This window comes from Neodiprion fabricii, chromosome 1 (assembly GCF_021155785.1).
Source record: "Neodiprion fabricii isolate iyNeoFabr1 chromosome 1, iyNeoFabr1.1, whole genome shotgun sequence".
Lineage (NCBI taxonomy): Eukaryota > Metazoa > Arthropoda > Insecta > Hymenoptera > Diprionidae > Neodiprion > Neodiprion fabricii.
The window spans coordinates 28963245-28985016 of NC_060239.1; the positions used below are offsets into that span (position 1 = coordinate 28963245).

Here is a 21772-nt window from a genome sequence, read left to right on the forward strand (position 1 = left end):
ACGGCACGCACTGACTGTAAAAATTCCATATTACGTAGTACTCGTTACGATGTTTCGTGCACGACTGTTGTTAACCAATGTTCTTTAAAATAGTAATTTTAAATTCTATCAGTATTGACGGGTTATACGGTGGCGGGCAACAGCCCTTGCTGGCATGCGAGCTTTTCGCAAATTTCATGTACTTGATAATAAGGTCGACATCACCGAATTCGAGAATTGGTCACGATAAAGCTCGATCTCGGCACGAGCAGTCGTCCGGTCGATGCAACTTGCTGCAAGTGTGTGAATGAATAAGCTCGAAGCATTGCAAATCGTGAATAGCATATTTTGTAACAAGGAGGTAAAAGCCCGATATTTCCGGGTCGAACGTGGGCCGCATTATGCGTCGTGGATAAGCACGCTGTAACGTGAAATTTTAGAATGGCCCGCAACGATGGCACGTGGCTGACGGAAACTCCCGAAAAACGCGTTCCTGGCGGGGTAATCCGAGCGAATTCGATACTCGATAGGCCATAAATACTAGTCACTGATTCTTGCTTTGGGAATTCTGTAATTTCGTGCTATGGCGCAAGCAAACAACGTGCCAGAATAACAGCGATCCCGGCATCCGAGGAACCAACAGCTACCGATGGCTACCGTTTTCTTCTTCGGATAACTTCATCACGACACTGAAATGCACTACGTAGTCGTGTTGCTGCGTGAACTCTTGGGTATATCTTGGACAGATAAGATGAATACCAACCGAATTTAGAAACAGAATAATGAGTTAGAGAAACAAAGGGAGTTGAGCAAAAAGATTGACTCCCAACGAAGTTGTATTCTTGGATGCAAATGAACATTTATTAATCCTCACGTAGATGCATATTTGCAAATTTTATGTGCGTGAAATCGTAAAATTTTTATTTTTGACTACTAAAAATGAACATTTATACTCATTAGCCGAAGTCGTGTACACGTATTTTCGTTGCTTGGTCAGTCAGTTTGAAACATTTTTGTAGACGTGCATTTTGCAGCCTGTGGTGCAATTTTCTTCTATCAACGACGGAGGTTGCGCTAAACATTTTCGATTATCTGTGCAGAAATACAAAACATATGTTGAATAAGAGTAAACATCGATGAATATTCATGAGAAAAGACTGTGTGACGTAATTTACTGTTTCTACTTTGGACACCAAAGAAATTACCTGTCATCGTAAAGAAACTTGAAATACGATAAATGTGTTTTCTACCAGGTTTGTGTATGAGGAAAAATCTGGATATTTGTATTGTTCTATCAATGAAATAAACCGTCAACCGATAAATCATTTTCTAAAAGAAAAATCGTTGTGAGCATCTTGCAAGCCAGTGAATATCCGGTTAGAATTTCAACAAAATGTATTATATTAGGTTCGCACGAATTATGCACTGCATATTTCATTTGTAAGTGTATTTTAAGACTCACCCGATAAATGTATGTTCTCATCGCTTACTTTGTGTCACGTAGGTACGGATCCATCGGTTTACTCGAATATTTCTAGATGTGAGACACGCTCATTGCTCGCAGTGCAGAAATATATGATGCGATCGATTTTATCAACTGTAAGCATGTTGGTAGGTATGCGTATTAATCATAATATGTGAGATAATTTGCCACCGAAAAAATCAAACCAAACACATTGTCGTTTACAGATAGCGTACATTGATATAAACACGCGCAGAATGTCAGTATTAAAATACTCACCACTGTGAAATTTTGCAACGTAAGAGGAAAGATTTTGGCTGCACTAATTATTATCGGTTGGGATGATTTTATCGTAACTATTGGTAACGAGAGATTTACAGATGACGTAGCGTTGTACCATTCTGAATTGTAGATGTGCGATCTGATAGCAAGACCCTTGAATGAAAAGGCTTACGTCAGTTGAAAACGCGGAGCACTTAGAAGGGACGTGATTTTTGTACCAATTCTGTGCATCTGTTTTCCCATGCATAGCTATAATATTGACGGAATCAAGCATGTAAAAGTAGGTAGCAAGTAATTTCGAAGGGTATCCCAGTAAATAGCGGAAATCGCTTCCGAACCATTCAATCTCAACTACGCTTTTACTGAATTTCCGGTCAGTGAGCGTCTCTTTATATAATAGCGCGTAATTAGACAAACGATTTTGCCACACGTGACGAGTTCATTCGGAATAATAAATTCAAAACAGACATAAGAATTGCGAAATTTTCTTCCGAAGTCTTTGATTCTGCAGACTTTGTTATACTCACTTGACTCGTCAAAGTATCGCTAACCAAACAGTAGACGAACACATTCGCCAGCGCTGTGAAACAGACGAACCCGTACTTCAGCGCAATCACGTGACTTTGTTCACTTTTTTGTAATTCCTATAACAGATAGCACTGCAGTTGAAAAATCTATATCAAATACTGTATAAACTTACGCATCACTCACAAACTGTAATTTTGGTAGAGATAAGTCAGAAATTGTCCATCGATTGGGTCTAGATCAGTTACTGTTTATTGTTAGTTGGAGATGTAAGTAATTAAAAGGAGTAACAAACGGTTTACGAAAGATGGTGGGCAAGATTCCCAACAATATTTCTGGAGAATAAATCATTCCGAACCTCGGAATAGAGTTATTATTCGCAACGACAAATGTAAAGAAGAGGAATTGTGCTCTACTGAGATGTCCGGTTCAAATTTGATGATTTGCGATCGAGCCCAAGATTGATTTTTTCTCTGGTTTCAATTTCGAAACCACTATAAGCACGATTGAAAATAATTGTCCAAATTAATAGTTAAACAAAGACTATTCCGCTAATTATAGGTGAGCGATCTAGCGCCAGAAGTTCCATTTAACGGCTATTTTGATGTATCAGGTACCTCACGATATGAATGCCCTCCAAACATTACGATTGGACCAATAGGCCCAACGGTACACCGGAAGCGCGTTGATGCATTACTTCATTGATTTTTGCACTCACTGCAGTCGGAAAAAAAATATTTGACCCATAGTGATTTATGTATGAAAATAACTCTGGTCTCCGCAGCAGACAAAATAACACATCGCATGTTTGGTATAAGGATGTAAGCGCCATCTCACGACCCTTTGTTGCAGAAAAAGGTAAAAGGGTGAACACTTCTTTCTAATATTATCCAGACTTAAAATATGAAAGTATGGTCAGAAAGGTTGAAATTGACTCGCAGTGAAATTGAGAGAAAAGTTCATACATACTGGTAAATACGATCTTTTGCTATTGATTCAGCCATAAAAACCTGAGTTGACTAATTCCGTAAGGTCGTATTTGGCAAAAATAAGCTCTTTTCACCTTTCTTCGGCTCAAGTATAAATTCATCGACTAAAAGCAAAAGGTCGTATGTACTGGTAAATACGATCTTTTGGTTTTCATGAAAATTGAAAAAATGATCTACTACGATAATTGCTTAAGGGTATAACCACCAAAAATTATTACTGTTATTTCTATCATTCCAATAATTGATGATTCGGATAATCGAGGTTCAGAAAATCAACATTCTCACTGTATAACTTTGTTACTTTCAATAAATAACGATTTTCTCTAGTTGGTGACAGTTTCGCATTTTTATAATAAAAGATGTTTGTTGTATAGTCTACTGATCGAAATTTGGTTTGAATTTCGAATGGATTTTTGATTTACTTATCGAATATAGCTGAATTTTGGATTGTAGAATTTGAGTGCGTATCGATCGAAATTGTGTGCTGCCACTCAACGAGGTTTTTCGTAAAAAGTAAATTGAAGGGGTCTAAAATTTAGAAATACTGACATTGTTGTACACCTCGTTGTACAATCGTATATCAAAATGGGAGCCAAGTAAAACTGATCACATACTTGTAAATTTTCGAATTACCGATGCAGTTTGAGTATTGCAACATATTCGTAATGAAAAAATTTATTACCTACCCCAAGAAATGTGTGCGCGCTGGAACAGATGCCTACGAAAGAGATAGACACACGCATAAAGGTAATCGCACCGAAACATTCCTGTATGTCGTCTGCCACGCTGGAATTGAAAGTGAGTTTATTTCACAAGATCCAATAGTATGAAATTCCTCAAAACGAAGAAGTAAGAACCTACCTCAGTAGCATTTGGTGACGCTTCACCATCTCTTTGACATTCGTTCTGTGGCATTCGGAATCCGGTGAATCATATTTCATTCTTTCAATAAAAAGTCTGGAAAATGTAAAATTATCAGTGAAGTAAAACACCCGCCAATACGTAAAGGCCTACCACATTTTCGCGCGTCTATACGTACCCCAAAATCTCGAGTTGACCGGTAGTGTGTAGAACCGTAATAACGAAGAATCCATCTACTGCAGTGCTTACGACAAATGATGATGTCGTACACAGTATTTGAGCAGCGGCCAAAAACTTGAATCATACAATACCATTACATGAATGAATCGTCACTCAACTGTCATTTATCTAACGGGAAGCACCTTCGGAAAATGGCCGGAATCTTAATTGTAAATTTTACACGAAAATTAATATATTATTCCGTTACTCATTGACAAATCAGTCTAATTTCTTCTTTTTTTTTTTTAAATTCTATATATTTCTGTTGTCTATTTCTTACACCACGATATCGTTCCTCAAGTTATCTTTCTTTGCGTAATAAATAACGGTGCAAGCGATATGATTCATTGATCTGTAACTAATTTTTCACAGTGACTTCAATTGATACATGTACCCAAGATTTTGATCGATCGAATTGAACAGAAATCTTGAATTTTCTGATACCGAATTCTAACAACTAGTCTTGACGGACAATCGAAATCTGGACAACACGAAATGCTAAACTCAATGCATCGTGAGGTATTTTTTCAATTGAACTCGGTATTAATGACTAATAATAAGTATTGGATCAAGCTTGATCAATCATAAATTCGGATCGATGTGATTTCAAAGCTTCAAAGCTATTTTCCGAGACCTTATTTTCATTCATTTTGACTTCGCCGTTTTGCAAGCGAAACAAGATACCAAATCCAAACTTTCTGAGTCCTGTTCCTTTACTCGTATGTTTGGTCTAAAACCGACATTCGTCAGTAATTATTTGTGGTTCAAATAATGAATCATCGTATAAATCGATTGTTCCGAGAGAATCGTGGGCATCAACGTGTCACATCCTGGATGCCTAACGCTTCTGAATATTAGCCTCATTTTTGCATCACCTATTCAATTCCGTGGATTGATACATTCCTTTCTCATACTTGTAACTTTTATAATTTCGTTTTATCTCATTCTTATATTTCACTTTAAGTTTCGGTTTCTTTTATCTTCTAACCGTTTTGAGAAACGTTTATTCTTGTTTATGCAAATCCTATAGTCACATAATATTAACGGCAGTCTGATCCCAAACAGACTTACGTGCACGTGCGTACCAGATGGACCACATCAGAGAACGACTGGTATCCTTTCGATATTGCAAGCTAACGGTCAAAGCATTTTCTCTTTTACAATGCCTTTTACGGCTTCAGCTATTCATCTAACCATGAAGGCCCAAAATACCATCTTGACATACGTAAATCTTTCGTATTGGTCCTCCTCCCATAAAACCGGAAGGAACTAACTACGGAGCACGCTAGAAAACCACACGCTAAAGAATGAGCTCAGAACAGCGTTACAGTATGCAGAAACAGAGCAGTTATACAATTTCATCCAACTAGAGCAGTTCAACAAAATCTTTGAACGAAAACAGTTCGTCGTAAGTAAGCCTTCGATTAGAGTATTTCACAGAATCTTTTCAAATCTTGACGAATTAAATAACTCTGAAGAAATGTCGTAATTCTCTTCTTGCTTGAATACCATCATTTTATATTAATATCCAATCATTATAATCTCAACTCACTTTAAATTTGAATAAACTTGATCATTGTGTATAATTTATATATTGCGAGTTAACCAAATAAGTTACCTTCAGAAGCTTGAGTAAATCAAATTGGAAAGTCTATTAAACTATCTCCATTTCTATTTTAGTATATTCACCGGCGCCTGTTTGGCAGTGGTGAATTTTTTCAAATAGTATATTACCGGCACCTATTTGGCCTTGGTGAACTATCCTTCGTTCTCTTGAAAACCCCTTCACAAAACCCCGTTGTAGATAACAGTTCGAAAGCTTAGCGGCCGATTCTAAAGTACTAGCAGACATTTCATTCGTTCAGATAGAGACAATAATTCAGTTGTCGCAACCAGAATAATTATGCGTAAATATTGTCAATTTATATCATATCCAGTCACCGTCGAGCACACAGATCTTCGCATAGCATGAATCATTAAGATCAACTAGAGGTTAGTGACAACTTTTTATTTCAAAAGCTCATCCAAGAGGGAAAGCCTCCGCGTTTATCTCAGCTAAAACGTGTTTTGGAACCTTCTGGCGAAATAATAATTCGTAAATGATCGTTGTCAGACGAATAATTTTGCAATCCACTATTGTCGCTCTGTTTCCACTACTTATTGCTGGTGCCTCCAATGGCAGAATCTCGAACGATTGACAGCTTCAGATCGCATTCAAAGCGACAAATACAAATCAGATCCAATCTCATTTGAGTTTTGAGTAAAATTATTCATTTCATAATCACCCGAATGATGTAATCTCGATCGTAATCGATACCAGGATACCAGCTGTGAGTCAATGGTAACATGTTATCCAGATCTGTAAGATTGTCGTGATGATTTGTAGCTCTAAGATAATCGACGATTAAATTTGTATCGACGATAAATAACACAAACAAGATGATGTAAACGTAAATATTTAAGGATCCGTAGTGTTTCATCATTATTTGTACTGAATCTGGTACGCTAGCCTGAATCAAAGTCTTATTTGCCAAGTTGATCCAATCTTCATCCATAGAATACGTTAGTTTCTTTATTAGTACTTTGTGCCAAGAAAAGGTGAACCACTTTCCAATGAAATATATTAACCCACTTGTAACGCTCAAATTGGAAAGAACTTTATTCATGTCGTGTCTAATTATGACGAGGCCACACACTAAACCGGAAAGTAGAAATAAAAAAATTGTCGAATGGAAGTACCACAATAAAGTATACAGCTTCTCATTTTTTTTTTCTGGCCAAATTCCCATATAAATCATAAGGCAACGTAAGGCGCGAATCGCAGTGACAAACTGATCGCTGAACTTATCGCGATCCAGTATTCTTTTCGCCCTACTGCTGTTCGACATTTCTGTTTCCGCAGATGATACTTTCTAAAAATCCGATAAACCGAAAGGATATGATCCTCTTCTCGCTGAGGTTCGTCTGCGACTGGCCGATGGAACTACGAGCGTGTGGAATGAAACTTGCGTGTTGCCTGGGTATGAGTGAGGCAAGCCTTGCTCTGCCAGTCGCGAGTAACAGACCCTCCAAAGATGCAAGGGTTAGGGTTGTGCTTCATAAATTTTATATCCGGACTGATGCGACCAGTTCTCTGATAATTGTGGCCGTCAGTAGGGTGAAGTTTTATGTCAGAATTGCATACTCTTCAAAGTTTGAAAGCACCCGAGTTGTTGAAGAAAAAACGGACCCTCAAAGTAAAAAGGTACGATAGAGGTTCGTTCGCGTCACTGTATAAAACGTTTTTCCCTAGATATCGGTTGTTCGTTACACATTTTGAGAAATAAACCGTTCTCCATGCGTTTCACGAAAAAGTTCGTTTCTTTCGCATTTTCTGACATAGCACATCGGTCAATATTTTTATACGAAGACTTATTATGGATTACGTAGCTTTGTGGTTTGTTGAACGGAATCGCCGCCAACTTCAATCGTCATCATTCGCTATTCGTGTTTCAGAAATTATTACTCCGAACTAATCATTGTTTACAAAACACTATCCATAATGTGTTAAGAATTTTTGTCTCTTCAAGCACCAGTAAGAATATAATGTGTAGGTGAAATGTTTGCATCTGAAATTCTTTGCTTCGGATGGGAAGCCCCGTAAGACAAGCATAGCCGTCTAATAACTGATATGCGGATGTGCATATTTTTTGTTTTTACGAGAAGAATATCTATATTATATTATTATATTCTATGGAAGAATATTTATATTATAATTTTCACGAAATTGTTTGAAAATTTTTCTAAAAATGGAGGATTTTCATCTTTAGAATATTTTTACGTCGTCTACGAGAGCTAAACAAGAACCTCGGATGCAACATTGTACCATTTACAGATGTGATGAATAAAAATACATCTTAGTGCTGAAATGACGTATCTACCAAGGCCTTTTATCTTCATTAATTTTTTCGGCTAATTTTTTATATATCAGGTATGACCTCACGAGATATACTTGTGAAAAAATTCGATTTGATGCAATTTGATCTAAATCACGGAAAACTAGCATCGATAATGTACTGGCAGAAATCAGGGAAATGAAATTACTAAGCTCGTTTGACATAAAGTAAGATACAACGACGCTACAAACAAAGATATAACACAAACAGTATTGGAAAGCTGCCGCCTAGTGAATATCAACATCAATGACTCATGCATTATAACGGCTTACCAAATAGCTGATAAAAACTGATCTATTTTGATCAAGCTTGTTCGCTCCTACGTGGAAAAGAACTTTTTACGAGGAAGCTAAAGAGATTGGATCGCAATCTCAAGCTATTGCAAATGATCTCACAAAAGAAGAAAGAACTCTGAACACGTAATCATTAAAATCGCTGTACCTACATGCGGGGTGGTCCAAATGAACGTTAACAAGGTTTGACAGCGACCCCCACCGAACCGGTCGCCGAATTATTTCCTACTTCCACGCCACCAAACATACAGCTTCTAATATTTCCAGATTTCTTCCACTTGCCGTTTAGGATCAAGTATTTTAGATCTCGTTTTCCATAAAAAAGTTGTAAAATGGAAAGGTTGTGTATTTTTCGGAAAGAATTTTCTGGAAATCAAAAGTCATTAAGAAAATCCGTCTCGGACGGTTTTGACGTAATTCGGAAACAGGAGATGGTAAAACATGAACGACAAGAAGAGATCAATCCATCTGCCCGTCCCGTCGTATCTTGCAAGACCAAAATACCAAATCTGCGGAAACTACAGCTATCAGCCGATTTTAGAAGGAGCTTTCTCAGTCAAACATTAACTATGATTTGAATGGTCAGTTTTGAGATTAATACGTACTCTCAACGAAAGTCGAGCATTGAGACGATCATAAAACAAATAGTCGATAGCTCGGGTGAGATTTTCGAAATGCGAGTGTTGATGGATTTTTTTAGACTGGGGAGCTTGCTCTGAAGAAATATATTGTCAGTTCTCGCAATGCCAATAATGAGTTGTGTCATATTTCCGGAATGATTAGTTGATCCCACGGTTCAGCCTCTGAATACAACTTTTTGTGAGATAGACGCACGCTGCGTGAAACGAACTCCAAACTCCACGGCCATGATAGAACGGCCATTAGCTCAAATTGAATGCCCAGAGAAAAAGAAGAACCGATACATCTGTAATTGTACCAGTATTAGCGCAGCTCTGCTTTGCAGTTGCGTTTTTCTTTTCTCAAAATACGATATTTCAGCACCGAATTGTACCTTACACCATTCATACTTTCACATGACAGAATTCCGATATTTTTTCAGGTGAAGACCCGATGACCAAGTTGAAAGGCGGTCACAATTACTGCCGGCAAAAGTTTTCATATCAAAATTGACACATTGTGCGAGAAAAGCCCGAGTATTTGGATAGCGGTATATATCTTGTCATGAACTTTCTCAATTCCTGACTTATAGAACTCATTACTTTACACTTCCGCTGGTAACTAACGAGTCCACCACCGTCAAAGAAGCTTTTCGAACTTACCCACTGCAGCAGACGACTCGATGCGCCGCGCTGCGCGGCTGACCTGACCGGGGCTTTATCTACTGCACCAAGTGTTTGCTCGTCCCACAGAATTCATTTCCCGACACTCGGCTCCCGAGTGTTTAACGTTTATTCGCACTGACACCGGTCCCGGTAATCAACGCGCCACTTGATTAATCAAGAAAGTAACAATACCTACAGAAGTTCATTGAAATGGTATTACCGTCGGTAATCATTTTTACTGAAGGCTATTTTGGATGAGATAGACAATTCCACGCGTCGATGCCAAATATTTTACAAGAATTATTACCGGCAATTTCTCGTTACATAATTAGAGTTCACGTCTTCTCATAACTGCAAGCAACAACCGCGTCAGAAGCCAATGCCGGAGGAAAATAGAGACATCCGTAATCAACGATGTCCGGTATAAGAAGATGAATAATATTTGTAGAAAGACAGTGAATTGGCATTAATTTCATTTTATTTCACTTTTATCGCGCAAGGAATTACCGTCTCGACTCTTCGGATATGTCCAAGTGACTGATGGTCAGAAACACCCTAACGAATATCGTAACCTCATCGTAACAGTTTATGTTTACATTGCTTCTCCGGCATTCTCCGCGTCAAATTGTTTTTGTATCCGTGGTATTAAGAAGATAATATATTCTCAGTCCGAGTGACTCAATAACCCGACAGACGAAGAGAACTGATTACTTTTCAGTTATTGAAAAGAAATAAAATCTAAAATTTTCAGAAACAACCCTTAAAAGAGATGCTCTTGGTCTGAAATATTGTTGCGGATACCACGAGATCGTCTGATCTTGACTAGACTTTGGCATGAATTCCAAGGTTTTTCTCGTCGGTCTGGCTGATCTCCCGCATCAATAAAAATCCACGTATCGCCGGCAGCCGGGTCCCGAAGATCGTATTGAGCCCGATAAATATTTATAGCGCCGCGTGACTCGATGAATTTTATTACACAGCCGAGAGTTTCGCTTATAACTTTACCTAGACGTAAACTCGGCGAAGGATTTAGGATGAAGTGTTCTGTTGACGCAATGCATCGCGATGACACCGAAGGCTTGTTTACCTTTCTAAGATTCATTCTCATGCCGAAAAACTTAAGCCGACTGCGAAGGTTGACGTACCGGAAGTAAAATCTGAAGCTTCAGCTATTATTCCTCTATCGCATTGTATCCTAGAATCGCCGATTTACTCTATCGACCGATGATGTAAGAATATGTAATTTTTTTTTAAATTCGAAATATCGTTTTGGTTTCTATAAAATCAAACCTTATCTGATAAAATTATTTTTTTCCGTTATCAGTTACGTGGAAGGAATCACAATTTGACGTCTGGAACCCGGATTCAAAATTCGTGTTGACCGGTGTTATTTATCAATGTAAAAAAGACAAAAGCAAACTGCATCAGTAATAAATGACCATTTTGGTTAATATTCAATGTATGGAATAGTAATTTTTGTATTTGAATAATCGTTCGCAAATCAAACAATTCCAGATGAAGTTTGACAAGTGATTAAATGTGAACTCACACTCAGAAGGCAATGAGACGTAGTGCACGTGTAATAGCGAACAACGAATAACAGTAGACAAGTTTCTTTCAACAGATAACAAAACGTCATCTGGCAAATTTCTGAGTTACTGTAGAATTTCTTCTTCACTTGAGAAAGTTTTCCTCATACTTTCCTCGTGAAACTTAATCCTTTCATTCCCCCTTATGCTCCGTGAAAACAAAACCGCTCCTTCAGGAACTCAACATTCACTGCTCAAGACTCATCGAATTGCCAACTGATGAGGAGAAAAGCATGGGAACTTAGAACTTGAAACGATTTCGTTGAGACAACTTTCAGTTTACACTCCCCTTGAAAATTAAAACGCGTTAATTAAGGGATTCGTATCATTGTCGGGAAGCATCTCGTGGACTTTTCCTCGAAATTGGGAATTGATCGAGGTACTCAGAATCCGACGCATCGGTGCATTTCAAATTCACTCCTGAAGATGAAATGAAAATTGAAACACCTGGCGCCATTAAAGACTTTGGAATAATTTTTTCTACAAGCTTTTTCCCCGGCATCTTCAAAAGCGGCTCTAAAATTTTCATATCAATACGTTATGATTGGAAAAATGAAGAAACTGCTTCACACATACCGAGTAATATCGTATTCGAAAAAAAGAAATATCGAAGTAACGAAATTTCTTAACCTCGTTTTCACTACGTCTCTGATTTCGCGCAGCATGTATTCATGTCATTAAAAAATTTGTGTAAGGTTCACAGCGTAACTTTTAAAATTTCTAAACAAAGTCGGAACAAAATTTTGACTTGAGATTCAAGATTTGTATCGTTTTGTGAAAACTCAAAGCTATACTCATTCTCGTAACCAGTGAGTATTCATCTGAATCTGTTTTCACCATAAGATTAGATTCTGCAATTAAAATACTATCAACAAACTGTTGAATTTTTCCGGAACTAGTAATCGAAATCGGAACGGGAATAAAAAATTAAATTTGTAATGACTGAACAATTGACTGAAATTCATCATAAACTGTACGCCGTAAAATTATATCCATCGTCCGGAGAAATACGATAAGCATTGACGTATTTCAGGAAATTTTATACTCTGCTCAATTTGCAGCAATGTATATTTCTGCAGCTCATAATTCATATGAAATTAACTAACTTTACTATCCGTCCGGATATCAGGAAGGGAAAAAGTTCTTTCAAAGTATATATGTGAACTGATCACTGGACTCGCAATTTTCCACTGGTAATTCGTGGCTCTAGAGTACAGTCAAGTTGGACGATAAAACCCTTTCGTTCGTGTAGAAATAATTGCGGATGCAGCCTGTGTACACAAGAGTAGAGTTGCAAACTTCGAGCCGCATTGAATAAAATATTATTGCGAATGACGCAATGAGGCCACTCAGGGAACCGAATGACGTGGTGTAATGCGAACGGTTCCCCACCTATGGCTCGATTACACCCTGGCGCATCGCCGACTCGACGACTGCGCTGAGCAATCATTTTACAAAACTTTTCGATTAATCCTGCCGTGCATATCTTTCGTTGCCACGCAACTTGATACAGACCTGAACTTCGTACATACCCCAGCGATTGACGAAACGTGCAGATCTTATACGAATAACGGTTCGTCCTTGTTGCAATTGATTTTCGTTTATCCTTTAAGCAAGTACCTGTATAAAAATGAAAAGTCATTATCATTCAAAAGTCATAAATGTGAAAAACTTTGGTTTTCTTATTTTTTGCCTGCAATCAAATCTGATAGAGAATTCGATTGCAGATTGATTGTCGGTTGAAAATTCCACACGGAACAAATGAATCTTCCAACTTGTGTCACACTATTTTTTGATATCCCAATTTTTGCAATCCGTGCAATTATGTATACCGGTATACTTTGGTATACTAAATTCGTTTCTCTCTGTGTAGCTTGATCATTATTATTAGCCTTATTTTGCACACTCTTTGCTTTGGCGTAATTTAAAACTTTTCATTGTTTGCCAACGAAGTTTGACGTATGAAATTTTCGGCTCTGATGTCGAGGGGTGAGCTTTACACTTATTTCACCCTCCGTTGTGCTCGCAAGCCAACGCTGCAAGTCGGCGAGAAATACGCGGATATAACCAGCGTACATGTACATGTTTGGGCTCACTTTTATCCGGGAATACGTGCAGCTCGACTACATGTGGAGGGGTTTACCGGGAGCTACCGACTGCCTCGGGCGGGCAGAACGGAATTGGAGAAAACAATCAAGGCAGAGGATTCGCGTGGTATAACGCGGCTGGACAGGTCATTTGTCAAGAGTACGAAGATTACAAACAAGAGTGGTCGAGGCGTTGCACGGACCTCACCGAGAGAAATAGAGAGAAACGGGCCGAACATGCGATATGCGAAACGAGCCACGCCGCGATTCTCGACGAAAGTAATAAGAGCACAATAACGGGGGGGCATTACATGCAAATTGTGGATTTTGTTTACCTCCTACGGAAGGATTGTTCTGATTGTGAAGACACTCGTGTGCTTTTCCATATTCGTTTGTTAAATAACTTTTCAATTATTGCTTTTGTATAAGCTGGTTGCGAATTGATAGCAAAAATTCTGTGTTGGATGATGATAATTTCAAGCTTTTATTATACGTCCAGTTGATTTTTCGTTCTAGATTTTTTGTCGGATAGATACCTCAGAAGATTTTTTTCGGTAATTAATATTTTCAAAGGCAACCAGAGGGAGAAACTGAGCTTAGAGTAGATTGAGAGAAAAAAATTTTTACCACTTTTTTTTATTTGCCGTCGGTTAGACAAACAGAAGTAACACAGTTTTAACTTTTCACATAAGGATCGAACTTGTCAAGTTATCCAGCAGTTTTCATCCAAACGATTAATAATTGACGTTGCTGTATGAATTTTAAAATTTTTTCACACGTAGACATCTGTTAATAACGCGACAATATTCCAACAATTGCAATTTAATTGTTTCGGATCTAAGATTACAATAAATTTATTACAATGAAACGGGACCATCACTGACATTCTCATTCATTTGATTGAAGAGAATAATTTTTATCCCTCTGAATGAAAATCAACTCTTTTTAATCGAACGCGACGAACTTGAATTTCTGCCGTGATAAACACTCCAGTACCTTTGTAAAGACTTTCGAAATATTGAAATTGAAATTTGTTGAAGTGTAATCGAAACTTTTTCGAAGGTCAACAAGCGATCAGTCTGATACATGACTGACCACGGGAAGCTCCAACCCCATTTACGCACTCTAACAACGCGTATCAATTAGGCTTAAACGGCTCACGCCAGGATCTATTGGGAGGGTAGTTAATAAACGAACGTGTTGAGTCCTCTCGAAGGGTTGGATAACCTCTCTCGAGTGATCGACTCTCAGCAGAATCCCGCGATCAATGCCCCTCGCCATGATTGGGTGGCCATATTTTCATGCGTAGACTGTGAAAAAAATGCGGTCGGGACTGCTGTAAACTATAATTTGATGTCAATCCAACACTGTGAACGTGGCACTTCCAAATCGCCCACAAAAATTATTCTTTCGTGGTCGACGCGGTCCGATTTTAATCAATTTTGACATCAATTTTTGCAACGGACCCATTTTCTAGTATCCGAAGCTTACTGAACTTAGTAAAACTGACGTCATCGAGTTTACCTACGGATAGCGCGGAGAGAAACGAGGCGAAATATTGAGATCGCGAGAGGCAAGGAGAACGTCCGGTCGATTATGTATAACCGGTGTATGCCAGGATACTCAGTTAACTGGAAAACTTATGAGAGGAAGTACATTTCTGTATTACCCGCGTAATATCCGGAGATCCGCAAGCCCAGAGATCGCGGAGCATCTCATCGTCAATTTTAATTTTAACCAGGAAAATTGGTTTGGTGTCCCTATCCGACTTCGATGTAAGTCACGTATATTGTAAAACATTGAATACTGATACTCACATATTCGTTTTATCTTATCGGCGGAGAAACGGTTTGAAGAGGTAAAAATAACCCCCAAAAATCGTCACCCAACGGGATAATTTCTTGATGAGTTTTATGTATTTTAATGAAACCAACGCTCGAATGTTTATATTGATGAATGAAACGTTTCAGCGCCTTTTTCATTCAAATACATTAAGCGCTTCTATCCAAAATTGAGAAACCATTCCATTCGGTGCTCATCTTCGGGAGTCATTTTCACCTCGTTAAATCCTTTTTCCGCCGATAAAACACAATCCGTATCTTTGAGACTTCGACGTTCTGCAATATACATGAATCGCAACAAAATCAAAGGGGGAGACCAAACTAATTTTTCTTGTAAGCGGACTTTGTTTACCTGCGTAAAAAAACGAGCTCCCCGTTAATCTGTGTTCACATGGTTGACGAATGCTTCATCCTACTGAGCCAAAATAATAAATTAGTCACAAACCGCTTGTCGAACGATGCAAATAATCCATCGCTGCATTGCCAACGAACAAAAAACAAAAAAAAAAAAAAATACATTGTCTGTATAGTGAATGCTATACACATTTTATACACGATTAGCTGAATGGAACTATATTTTGAAAGAAATACTCTGCTCATTCAAACAGTTGTCGTGTCATTCAATATCCCAAATTATTGTCACAATCACATTCTTTTTACATAAAAAGAAGTATCTTTCGTCCTATTTGATCGCCATATTTGATAAATGATCACTGGAAACATCTCATCGTCAGATACAATCCGAGCAATGAATTTCTCCGAAAACACTTTATACATTTTGGGAATTTGATTTACCGAACACAAAAATATACAACAATTAAGAAGAAGAAGAATCGAAGTGTGAAAATCCGCTACACGATCCAATAACCCGATACTAGCCTAAAGCACACCAATAAATCTTACCTCTCGCATCTTTGATGTAACAGTGCGATATTTTACTGCGCGTCAAATATTTCGTATCAGAATAATTCTAAACGGTAGAAAAATATAGATAAAAACCGTTAATACTACTTCTACTATTTTCTCGTTATCTTCATTCTAGAATTGTGGAATAATCTCCCGATCGGGCGAACCGCGGAATTTATTCCCAACCGGATTGCATCCACCCGTATAGCCACCTCCGTCCATTTGAATTTGCAGGAAGGTCTGTAAGGCTGGTACCGCAGCCTTCGCAAGCTTCCGGTGTACCTACACCACATTGGCCTGAGAGTGAGGGGTGAGGGTCTGTTGTTGGGAAGGGGGGGGGGGGGGGGGAGAGGGGGGGAGGGGAGGATTTCGCGCGGAGACCGATCTCCTCCCCAAGGCTCGATACGGAGTCAGAGTTCGGGGTGGGATGGCTGACGGTGAGTCCGGAACCAGATGCTTCTCCACTTTGGCAAAGCTCGGCTGTATCGGTGTCCCGAAACCGTGACATCAAGTCGCAGCTTAGTACGTAATTCTGAACTAATCTTTTTTTGGTGAACGGAAATGGAATGGGGGGGATTGTTTCTGCGGAGCGGCGTTCACTCGAAAAACTTTACAACAGATATAACACTTTGCGGACTCTGACGATCCTCGAACGTTTTTCAATGTCGACTTCGAACCCGGATACGGACCACTTGTCAATAAATTTATATCGCTTCCCGCTCTTCCCGTACTCCACAGTCTGTGATTCTTATTCTTTATCGACGAAACGAATTGGATTTACGTTGTATTGGTATAAGCGTAACAGCGCGATATACGGATAATGAATTTCGCGATAGTTAGAAAATAATAATTTACAAGTCTTTTACCCTATTGAAAATTATTGATCTGCACGGATGGATTACGAACGAGAACGGACAAAATGTGGAAGCCTTAGTAATAGAAATATAATCGCGAGTTCTCATTGCTGTTGCAGTTCAATCAGGGTTTTACAATTTTTTTTATAACTTTATGACTTTGTACTTTGACTTTTTTGTGTCAACTGTTCCTTCTATAATGTATTGTATATTTCGGTTAAAAAGCCTTTTTGATTCAGATCCTCTTCATTTTTAAAGATCTATTGTATTCTCAACCGAGATTTTTATTTATAAATATTTCAGTTTCCCGTTCAACCAGCCTACTGAAACCTTATTTTTAGATTTGTTTACATTATTAATTTCCCCAAAAATGTGATTTTCTATACTGTTGCCGTCTATATTCTGAGCAATACGAAATACTAATACCAATTTCGAATGGGTAACTTAACTTTTCAGGTAAATCGATGTGCCCAATTCCTTGCCTTTACTGGATTAAAAAGTTGAAACTTATAACTAATTACTCTCACAATTTGTGTTCCCTAAATATGGTTCTTGCATCTCGGCAAAACGAAATTATGCGTACCTTTAATTTACCATTCCTCTTTTTGCTCCTCATCCTTTTCCTTCTGTGAAAAGTGGAGATGTTCAAGGATCACTGAATAGCAACGCGACCGTGATCGGTGAAAAAGGCAGAGTCGAATGACTGTGAAAGTCGCGTTTTTCGATCAGCAATGTTATTCCATGTTATCTGGTTTTCGGTTCAAATAAATCTCTCCCTTCTACCAGTTCTCGCGTATAAAGACCCTGTGAAAAGTGCGATTAGTCTATTGAATACGTTATGAAATCTGGCGAACCGTTAACGCATTGGAAAGAGATTAGCCGTTTAAAAAGGTAGCAGATATTATATTACCCGAATTTTTCAAGATCGATTCAGGACTGCTAGAGGCTGTAGTATGGGTAGCTTTAATACGCTCCGCGATATTGACGGACGGAAAAATTCCTGTCGCGTGTACCGAACGTGATATTTGATCAGTTCATCGAAATAGTCAGGGAGGGGGGATATTGAAAGGCCAGTACATAGGGCTACGGATGTCTATAGAATACGTAAATATGTATCATATTTTTAAATTACATCCTTGGAGCGGTATTCAAAAATTGTCAGTATTCTCTGCATGATTCCGTGATCCAGAGCTGGGTGGGTTTTAATATTTATATTATATATTATTCTATGCGTGAAAAGAAAAAGAAAACGTACGCAAAAAATAAGACGAAACATCGTTATTCACGTGACCGTGATACGTATGCAGCTATTATCTGATAACAGTTAATTTAAGGAGGCTGGTTGAACAAAAATCGATACTTTTTATAAATTCTACACTGGGTATTAATCAAATTATTTTATATAGTCGCTAGCCACCAAGATCTCATTAAAATATAATAAAAAAAAAAAAACACCGAATAGATATCGACCATTCAATTCAAATAACTTCAAAATTATTAAAAATACAGTAAATTCGTTCGATTTTATTGTACATTTTAGTCAGAATACTTTTTCCTACTCATTAACTGAAACACTTCAACTACCCAGCTGGCATCGTTGAATATTAATTATTACAAAATCGCACCAACATTTGTTATGATCAACAATTGGCAATACAAAAACAACAAAAAATTTCTTAGTCATGTTGTAGGAAAATAATCTTCTGAATGAAATGTGTCATCGTGAAGTAAAATCGAATGAATCTACTAGACTTTTCAACGATCACGAAACGATTCTAACCGAAGCATCGATGTGTGAGATTTTTTTTCAAATTCCAGTATTTTATATTCTTGTATTTTTGAAACGATCCCCGTAACTTACGAATACAATAAATTGATAGTTAACGAATGTAGATCTATCCCGTAAAAAATTAATAAAATGTATTAATTTTTGACACAACCAACCTTCTGAAAAGATACTGTCAGAGTTGTTGGTCTTCGGAGATAAGTCAAGAGGCGAAAGTGATCAGCGACTCGAGCAATGTGATCCTGGGGGAGAGAGAAACGTAATCTCTTAGGGTCCCGGTAGTTTCGAAAATCTGACAAAATGCGACGATAAATCACGGGTCTGATTAATCGTTTGACTTTTGAGATCATGTTGCGTGCAAAATTCCTTCAGCGGCAAATTCCCGTGCTGGCAGTTAGAAAGTTGAGTTTGTTTGCGATTACTTCGGCCTCCTAAACGGGCGGTTGAACCGCCCGCGTTATCCACCCCTTAAAAACGAAGTATCGGTCCCCTGGCGAACTTGCCCGATTTCGCATTTAATCTATTTCAATAATTGCGTGAGGACGAAATTCACTTTTCACAGTGAAAAATTATTACCAGCAACAATTGGCCTCGTTTTCCCGGGCAAGAAAACGGCTCAACCAATTTCGCGCCGTAATGTAAAGGAGCAGAAGTACAACTTTCTCGGAAATTTCCAAGCACGTTATAATCGTTTGGAAGAAAAATTATACAGAGATGATAGTTAACTGAAACTTTGTCCTATAGCTGAAAAAAAATTATACCTCGAGCTATTTGCGTGTAAGTTCTCAGGCCAGATTCGATTCGGACGCCGCGCTGCTGCCAAACAATTTCAATACAGTTTCTGAACGGTTATAATCCTTACAACGGTTTTATCGTAATCTGGGACCTTAGGCAACGGTGATTAGACTCTATTCGAAACTGCTTTTCGCCTTAATTAAAGTCGGCCATCAAATTTGATCACGGGCGGGAATCAGAGAAAATGAGAGCATTCATCGAAAAGCTGTGTCTGAGCATTGCCAGAGTATATAATGCAGAGATAAATATACTAACAAACGTCTGTCAATTCATCAATGACAAAACGAAGTTTGAACAAAGGGCAATAACTCCTCCATTGAGCTTGCAGAAGCCCAAAGATGATAAGTAAATGAATTTATGAAATACCCGGAAGCTTCAAATCCTGTAGGGATCAATGTTGCGGCTTGATTCGATCGGATCACTGTATAACTCTATCCGAGCTTTGACCCTGTTCTATATACGCTTCTTTTATCTCTAGCACCTGGGGGTTTTTATGCACCTATTACCTGAACCATCAACTTTACGTTCCCTAACTAATTGTTCCCGACGCACACCCTGCCAAATACAGGATGGTTGTACCCATTAGCTGTGTACACACAGACACGCACACATGCAATAAAAGTGTTAGAAACCCCGCCGCAAGCATTAAACTCTCGTTGTTTTGCGCGTACGGATTTTATTTTATGCACCGTAATCACATTTTCGCTAAAATCAGAGGACTTGTCTTCAGGTGGAAAAACACGCTGCCATAAACATATTTGCTAAAGGTTACTCTGATCTCTGATTTTAGTCTCGTGAACACAGTTCCGATTTTATTTCTTTCTATAAATATTTTATTCGAAAATTGTAAAATCTATCGCGAAATATTCAAATAATGTTTATCGAGCTATTACACAAAACATAACCGGAATAAATACCTAAGAAAAATGACCAGACGATATTGAATATCTTTCAATACGAAATTAAAACTCTCTCGCATTGGTTCGAAAAATTGGTACAATCAAAGAGCAGTTACAGATTATTACGCTTATCTTGGGTAAAGATTTAAGGCGGTTAGGAAATTAAAGTCACATTGTTTTTCAAATTTTCACAGAAATACTTTCCACTAAAGTTATATTTTGCATTTTTGTCCTGAGAATACGAATACCGATAACAGACGGTATAAAAAATGATATTGAAATGAAGTATTTTAGAAGTGCGAGAGAAAAGTTACGTCCGTCTCTATGTAATCTCAGTGAGACGTACGCAGCTGTTTGTCCGAACGAATGAGATTTCACGAGATGATTGCAGAGATGATTCAGAAATTGAAAAGGGTCTCGCGGCATGATACATTTCGGTTCAAAATAATTAATTTCGCTCGCTTCCATCGGAGACCCGATTAGTTAAAGCTTTCAGATGTGAAGGCAACCCCCGATTTTAGGGAAGGTTAGGCTTTGATATTTCAAGGCTTATAGGTTTAGGCCGACATATATTATTCACGATAAGACAGACGTCGGATGATGGATCGATAAGGTAGGGCGCCTTTCCATCACCGCGAGCTTTCACCGACGACAAAATGTTGAGGAGGATATTTTTTTATTCTATATTTTTTCTTTCGCACCCGTCCGCCCGATTCTCCATCTTGATTGACGGGTAAATGAGAAGAGACTAGGAGCATAAGTTCTCGATGACTTGCCCCGGATGCGACCGGCAAAATACCGCTCGAGGGATCTCGCTTCGTGCAATTAACCCTCTGACGTCTGAGCTCAATTTACTCCCTCGAGACTGGGATTGAAAATTATTTATCCCCGCGGAGAACGTCGGACGGTCTTATTTCATCGCTTCAACGCGAATTTTCAACTCAATCTAAAGGGTTTCCTCGGCGAAATTTTCGCTTCGATTGAACACTGGGACAACTGCCTGCCTTTCAGCCGCGCCTCTTATGTCCCAGAAATCGATGAGCGACAGATTGCAGCGAATCCCTCGACCACAGCCTTGGCCAAATGTCAAATCTACGATGTTGGGACGATGGAAGAGCCGTTTGACGTACGACCGGAAATGGGTCATCCCTGGGAGATATTGTTGCAGTAGATTAACTCTCACGATT

At 38.5% G+C, this 21772-nt stretch overlaps 1 protein-coding gene across 1 annotated transcript; it reads right to left on the reverse strand.

Moving 5' to 3' along the window:
- Nucleotides 1-813: 813 nt before the first annotated feature.
- Nucleotides 814-7298, reverse strand: LOC124175441 (odorant receptor 22b-like). Its single transcript, XM_046555705.1, has 8 exons — nt 6603-7298; nt 4277-4392; nt 4099-4194; nt 3924-4023; nt 2251-2367; nt 1721-1876; nt 1442-1576; nt 814-1071 (listed from the first exon to the last, which is right to left on the reverse strand). The coding sequence occupies exons 1-7, from the start codon at nt 7203-7205 to the stop codon at nt 1514-1516; spliced, it is 1251 nt and encodes a 416-aa protein (XP_046411661.1). The 5' UTR covers nt 7206-7298; the 3' UTR covers nt 814-1071; nt 1442-1513.
- Nucleotides 7299-21772: the final 14474 nt, after the last annotated feature.